This window comes from Phaethon aethereus, assembly GCF_964289735.1.
Source record: "Phaethon aethereus genome assembly, chromosome: Z".
In the NCBI taxonomy this organism is placed as follows: domain Eukaryota; kingdom Metazoa; phylum Chordata; class Aves; order Phaethontiformes; family Phaethontidae; genus Phaethon; species Phaethon aethereus.
The window spans coordinates 83,390,716-83,398,460 of NC_138577.1; the positions used below are offsets into that span (position 1 = coordinate 83,390,716).

Sequence of the window (7,745 nt, forward strand, 5' to 3'; positions counted from 1 at the left end):
ATGTGTTATGGTAACGTTGCTTAAAAAACAGTGTAGTGATAATTTTTAGGTCCCTCTGCGTGATCACCCAGTGTATTTCTGCTGAGGACTAAAAGGGTCGTAGTGGCTTTTCTTCCATGTGTTAGCTTAGCATTTGAATCTATTTAAGTTTTTAGAAACATAACTCGTATCTTATGAATAATACGGCTGAGAGTATTGCTAAAGGTGTTGATTGAAGCTTGGCTGTTGGTAAAAGAATGTCTTGAGCTTTATCAATTCAAACACAGTGCTCCTTAGTGCGGTTTCATTGGTCTGCTGAGACAGTAACACTTTACATGAAGATATAACCTAGCAGCAGGGTGGCTGGAACGATGCCAGCAGTTTTTGGCTTATCTGTGAATATGGCTGATCTTTTTTGGATGTGATCTTAAAAACGAAACAAACGTGAATGGTACATGCTGCCAAGGAATGAAGGTGGTTTTTTTGGTGGTTTTGTTTGTTTGTTTGTTTGTTTGTTTTTGTTGTTGTTGTTTTTGGTTTTGTTTCTTTTTTTTTTAATTTTTGTACTATGTATTTTGCTAAAAGACAGTAATGCATTGAGATACAAGGATCTTAAATGACATAGCCACTTCAAAAAGGGCATCTTGTTCAGGATATTACAAGCAGTGTTTCCCAACAGGATAATTATGACCTGGGTATCTTAGATGTTTATTGCACTTATTGCAAGTGTAGGAGAGTCTTTACCTTTAGGACACGTGGTATGAGAGATTGTAAGGGACATCTTTCAAAACAAGCAGTACAAATCACTATGTGACTTATGGGATTTGGTTCTTTCCCATTAATTCTTTGCTGCTGTAGGTTTACTGGAGATATTGCAGTCACCCCTGATTTACACTAGTGTAAGTGAAAACCAGAATCATGATCATGATCATGCAAAAATGTAATCTGTAAAACAAAACATTAGTTTATTTGTCTAGCAACATATTCCACTCAAACTGTGAGAATCTTTTTGTATCATTATCCCATTATCAGTGACTAAATAAGGAATTGAAAAACTACAGAAGAGCTGGGTGGAGACCTAAGAAAGCAATTCAGCAGTCTGGAACTTCCTCTGCTAAGCAGTTCTGGCGCTAAACCCAAGCAAAATCAGAGGTATTTAGCCAAAATAAATCTGTGCAATGATGATATCAGATGTGAGGTAACAACAAGTCACGCTGGAGGATATCAGACATTCTTGAATAAACCACAGGGCCCAGATATAATCCTTTGCCATTACGCTGCAGCCCTGCCAGCAAAGCAAACACAAATTTTGGAGTCATTATGGCAAGGCAAGTAAAAGCATGTGGAGTCTATGTGCTTAGGGTGGGAGCTGGCAAGCTGCTGAGCACCTTCAGCTCACACGCCCCCAATAGCCATTAAATATCCTTCATTCCCACATTCTGATCCCTATGGAAGCAAACAGCTCTCTATTATTATTTCCACAAGAAACAGCTGCGAGGCTTGTTGAAGTCTTTTCTTTGCTGTCAGGATGTTACTGATCAAACTTTTCTACCACTAACCTGGCTGTTTTCTTTAATTTTTCAATGTGTCCATATGTCTGGGCACATTCTTGAAAGCGATTGGATTGCCTCAGCTGAAGAAGTTGCTGCCCATCGTCTGAGCAGTGTAACCAGCCATGCGTACACTCCTGACTTACATTAGCAAACCTTACTTTTTAGTTGGGTTGGCTAGTAAGACATTCAGGGGTGACGGGGAGAAGCGATCGCTTCTTTCTGCCTACGCCACCTCCGCAACGCTCAGACTTCCCTGCAGTGTGAGTGAAACCTACACCAATTTTCCTTCAATGCCTTATACTTTGTGGTGTTCCTGAAGGTGCATCAGAGCCCCCCATGTAGAGGAGATGGCACAGGTATCTGGGGCAGTACCAGTACCAACACCAGATACCAGTACCAGGTACCACAAACCAGATATCAGCAAACCTAAGCCTTCAGCGTGTGCATGCTCTCAGCTATCCCTGGTTTATGAGGCCATAGCCTTCTATGTTGTGATAGCCTGACCTTTTCTGATCAAATTCCCGCATCCTTAACCATCTCTGCTGTAAAAAGGTGCTACACCTTTGGCTCAGTGGCCATTCCAAAATATGCTTTTGGAAAAGGGGTCTTGGAGAACTCTGAAGTTACATTAATAGACACGATGCATGGGCATATTCCCACCTTCCCGTTTTCCTTCTCGCTGGCTCAGCAGATATGCACAGAGCTTGCTTTTGTTTTTTGCACTAGGTGTTGCAGGAAGTCCCCCACACCGCAGATCCCGTTTGACTCATACATATGGTATTTGGCTACTGTGCTTGCAAAACTCATACTCTGATTTATAAGCTAATGTGAAATGCTGAATTCTGGACTTGAGTAAATGAGTTAGTGTGTATTGTAGTTTAGGACTATTAAACACTGAAACGTAGAGGTGGAATTAAGTTAGTTCCACATAAAAAGGAGGATATTTTATTAAAGGTAATAAATTCAGTGCAGAACAAATTTATTTAAACCATGATTGTTAAATTGTTTGGATAATTAAAACCTGTGATGGGTAAGATGACACATGGTAGGAAAAGGTTAAGTATTTAACTCATTTTTGTCACAGTTTGATTCATTGTAAGGTAAATACTACTTGTGTGGGGTATGTTAACTTTATTTCTAAAATGTGTTTGCCCAGGTAGTGAATAGTGGTTATTTCATAAAGTTAAGAAAATAGAAAGCTAAGCTTTTATGACATTTATATGGGCCAGCTCTAGACAGAAAGATGTAAGCACTGAGGAAAATATAAGCACTGTAGAAACTGTGTCATTTTGACCATACAAGGGGCTAGCTGCCTGGTTAATGTCTGGCATTTATGTGAGTTCCAGTTCTTTCAGACACCTATTTTTATGCTTCATTAAATTCTTCTTGGAGTGACACAACAGAAATCTCCCAAAAATTTGCTAAAAATAGTTTCCCAAATCTTCTCTTGGTTTTCTTTACACAATGTTATGCAAATCTCAAATTATTGTGCTTCATTTGGGATCAAGATGAAACAAGAAGTGGATAAGGATTATCCCACCTCTGCTGACTGCAAGGACAGTAGGCTATCCATCCTCTATGAAGGACTACTGCATAGATTTTCAATTGGTGTAACACTCTCTTTGTTTCTATTTTTTCTGCTTATTGATTGAAAAAACAGACTGAATCCTCCCTAATTTTCATCCCAAAATGTCATCGTGCAATGGTGAGCTTAGTCATGCTTGAAAGAGTGCATTCTGTTGTGGAATAAAGACGTGTTTAGCCCATGCATGGAGCTGTGCACAGCCTGACAGCAGCCAGCATCCGCAGTTCTTGGTAGGGACATACCTTTAGGTAGATGTAGAGCTGAAAACTGCAGAGCTGTGTAGCTAAATAAATGCAGACCTGCATGTAGCCAGCTTGGATCCCAAAGAACAGAGCCTGCCCAGATGAATATGCCAGGTGGGTGTCCCAGGTGCAGGGCTAAGAAACTTTTTTTTTTTTTGCTAAAGATGTTTTTCAGCCATTTGAAGGTTCTTTTTTTTTTTTTTTTGTCACATACCAACAATGAGATTTCTACTTATAAAACTAGTGTGCCAGTTTCTGGTTGTATTCATATATATTCATAGGTGTCTGTAGTTAGTTTTTCTACAGAGGGCAGAATTTAGATCATCATTTCTAAAGGTGAAAAGCTGCTGTATATGCTCAGTCTGCCACCTAGGCCTTCTTAATGGAAATATCAATCTGCAATGGTTTGCGGGCACATTCTGACACCTTTACTTATTTTACACCTAATTCTGCACGTCACCCCATTGAATGACTTCATTAAATGAGGTCAGAGAATAAATAATTTGAGTCTGAGAAGCTAGCCTGTAATTTGCCATTTAGTAGACTTGGACTAACGAGGGTTATGGGCTATTTACTGCATTTCCTGGCATTCCACTTCATGTCTGTCTGTGTAGGAAAGAGTGTGTTTCAATGCACTTAGGATCAAATTTTTCTTGTGCTGAATTGTGTCACTTTGTTTTGTTCACCTGATATCAGTTTACGGTGAGTGAGAAGTTAGATCAGAATATTTTTTCCCATTGAGATAATCTGTTAATAGAGTGTGAGGATACTATAAATCTAACTTTGTTTAGTTTGTGCTTAACAGCCCAAATCAAACAATTGAGATTGCTCTTAAGCGAAGGTAATATTGTGTGTTCTTCTGTAAAATGTAATGTAAATATACTCCAGCACTGGCAGTAATGGTTTTGTTCCTCTTTTCTGCAGCAATATGAGAATTGGCGACCAAACCAGCCAGACAGCTTCTTTTCTGCTGGAGAAGACTGTGTCGTTATAATATGGCATGAGAATGGGCAATGGAATGATGTACCATGCAATTATCACCTTACTTATACCTGCAAGAAAGGAACAGGTACAAACTTTCCAGTAACAACAGTATAATTCTCTAAATTCTACTTTTAGAAAGTTAAAATGACAAATTCCAGCTGTTTTCTGGTGACCAGTACAATAAACCCTCAGCTGAGTTAGCCTCACAAAGTCATCTTTCATCTGTATCTACACATTACATCTCTACCTAACCTGTTCTTGAGTCAGGCACAAAAGTGTACACGGTTAAAAATCTTGGTTAAAAACAGGCAAATTTCTTCTTAGGTACAGATGTCAGCAAGAGGAATTCATGTACCTGGTAGGCCAGCTTTACTTGCATACCGGGAAAATATTACCAACTCTTCTTTCCTGGGATGGCATCACTGTGAAGTATGTGGGCAGCACAGTATTGGTAGGCAGCCAGAGCAGGCAGCTGACCACTGGTATGTGGTTGGCTTTTCAGCCTCAGTTGAGCATATTTTTCACCTGTCAAGTAATGCTGACTTTTGTCTTCCTCTTTTCCAAAACTATCTAGTTTAATGGCACTGCTGGAGTCTGAAAAGCACGTTTAGTTTATTCACTGTTAGAGCTGACACTTACAGGAAACCTGACTGTTACCAGGAGCTGTACAGCAATACTTTAGGAATTGCCTCTGCCTCTTCAGACCGGGGAAGTAAAGAAGCAGCCAAAATCTTATGTGTGCTCCATTGTTCCCAATTACCATTTACAACTTTTTGTTAACATGTTCTCTGGGTCTTGACAGATCCATCAGTTTTAAGTACTTTTAAATAGTCTATTGTTGAAGACATGAGAAGTATTGAAAATGAGACTTTTTTTCTTAAATGCCAGTGATAACTTCACTGATTTTCAGGTTTTGCAACTTTCCAGTGAAAATCACTTCTTTGTGTGAGTATGCCAACCTTTTTAGCTCAAATTTACGTCAGAAATTTAAGCCAAAAAGGCAATACTAACCATAGTATCTGCTGTTTTCCAATTTTCATTATTACTGTATTTGGGCTACAAAATTAGAGAACTACAGAAAAGACTGATCTCCCTGTCCTTATTTGGATGTGTCTCTTGGGAGTCTAACTGAGGGCCCTTAACACCTTCCCTTCGCCAGTACCATATTCAGAAGTGCATTTACAAACTGATGTTTTGGGTTGTGGTCTCTCTTCCTTTCAGTTGCTTGCGGTCAGCCTCCTGTTGTGGAAAACGCAAAGACCTTTGGCAAGATGAAACCTCGTTATGAGATCAACTCCCTTATTAGATATCACTGCAAAGATGGTTTCATCCAGCGTCATATTCCAACCATCCGGTGTCAAGGGAATGGAAGATGGGATATGCCTAAAATTACTTGCATGAATCGTGAGTTCTTTGAAAGCAAACCAGTGCTGGATCAGAAACAATAGACTAATTTAAGATTAATAAGTAATGAACATATTTTAAAAGAAGTGCAAATCTAGTATGACAGATTATGACAGCAATACTGCTCACTCCATGTGTAGGAAAAAAACATCAGGCCTCCAAAATTGATGAAAATGTTCCCCTTCTGTTTTTACAGAAACCATTAAGATTCTTTTAAAGTAAACATGACTCTTACAAAGCCCCTGAAATCAACAGGTTCCTAAAAACACTAACAATTCTTTCTTCAACTGTGGTCTAACTGTGTGTAAGAGATGCTTCTCCTGTCTGTAACACGGTCATAGCACCAGTTAATCTTTTGTTAACCCTCTAGTTAATCAAGAATAAATGGAACTTTAATGTGAAGTGTAGCCAGCCCGTTTATAGTTAAGTAATTTTAATTTAATTTCCCTTTTTTTCCTCCTCATTGCAGCATCCACATACCAAAGGACTTACTCTAAGAAATACTACTATAAACATTCTTCATCAGGAAAGGGAACATCATTAAATTCATCAAAACACTATCATCGCTGGATCAGGACGTGGCAGGACTCAAGGCGCTGAGAGCTAAATGGTGAATGGGGATTTCCACCATTTCAGCCAAAGTCATAACTTTCTGTGCCTTTTCTATCACTTATAGGAGTATTATCAAATTGTTTTGAAACTATGGACTGCGGTATTCACAATGCATTTTGCAAAAATATGGTGTTTATCAGAAAATTGAAAAAAAAAAAAAAGGAGAAGTGTTTATGGGGATAAAAGGAAACCATTTCCAGCCTATAAAGATTATTAGTTTTCTATATGCCATCGGTGTGGACCATTTTATGATATATACCAGCCTTCTGCAATATTTAAACAGCTCAATTTTAGCACCAATGAAAATGTAAATAAGATGATTTTAATGTTGTTTAATTGTGTGTTGTTTTTAAAATCCTGTATATAAAATGAAAAGTCACACTAATTTCAGGCATATTTATGGTTAGAATGGCCTCAGAGGTCTTCAGTCATTTATGACATTTCTATGTTGTTTACCTAGGCTGGAAATGGTTGAAATAACTTCACTGACTGAAATTTGCTATTATCAGGTGAAGATAAACACACAAGTTACATGACTTTTTTTTTTTTTTTGATGGGAACTGTGCCAATTCTCATCTGAGGTACAGTTTGTGTCCATGTGATGCTAAGTTTAGACAGAGGACATAGAAGTGGCATGAAGCATGAACTAGGGACTGCAATGTGGAACTTTTTTTCTGCTCTCCATTCCAGCTTCACCATTCACGAGCAAGGACTGCATGGAGGAGTTGTGTATGACAAGGAGGGCCTGTAAAAATCCAAGTGCTAATACATTAACTTTATCAACCAGGGCCACTTTTTTGGAAAGAAAAAAAAAGAAAAAACAGAAAAAACAATTCCTTTCATGACATTAACCACAAGGTCTATATTACAGGTCTCTACATTCTAAAATGGAGATAGACCTGGTATTTGGGGGATTTTTTTTTGTAAAAAACAAACAAAAATCAAAAAAGTAAATAATTTTGTATATATAACCATTTTTTAATCTTTTTATAAAATAATGAATGTTTGTGTATGAATGCTGCAGCTGTGAAGCGTACATAAATAAATGAAGTAAGCCATACTGATTTAATTTATTGGATGTTATTTTACCCATGCAAAGAAGATTAAAAGAGCTCGCCAGTGCAGTATTAGCCCCTGAGCTCCACTTCTGGAAACATCTTTCAGTTCAACTGCTATTTCCCTGGAGAACAAAATTCCTGCTATACAGGATCATTTGTTTGTGGTTAGATGGGTGAGAACTGTGTGACTTACAGAAGAATCAGAATCTTGGCTTTCTAGAAAGAAGTGTGTGCACAAAGAGATTATAGGTTGTAGTTGGTGCAGTGTGTACGTAGGAGTTTTCTAATATGATTTCTTACCCTGGTCAGCTCGATGACTGACCTGGAT

General features: G+C 38.3%; 1 protein-coding gene across 1 annotated transcript in view; it reads left to right on the top strand.

Moving 5' to 3' along the window:
* The window catches only part of VCAN (versican), a gene marked incomplete at its 5' end in the record, with an annotated part of 102,773 nt that extends 95,250 nt beyond the window's left edge, over positions 1-7,523 (top strand). Inside the window, 3 exons of the mRNA XM_082013490.1 lie at positions 4,284-4,428; positions 5,565-5,747; positions 6,217-7,523. Of these exons, the coding sequence (XP_081869616.1) occupies positions 4,284-4,428; positions 5,565-5,747; positions 6,217-6,347 (459 nt within the window). The 3' untranslated portion in view covers positions 6,348-7,523. The remainder of the gene's footprint in view (positions 1-4,283; positions 4,429-5,564; positions 5,748-6,216) is intronic.
* Between the last annotated feature and the right edge of the window lie 222 nt (positions 7,524-7,745).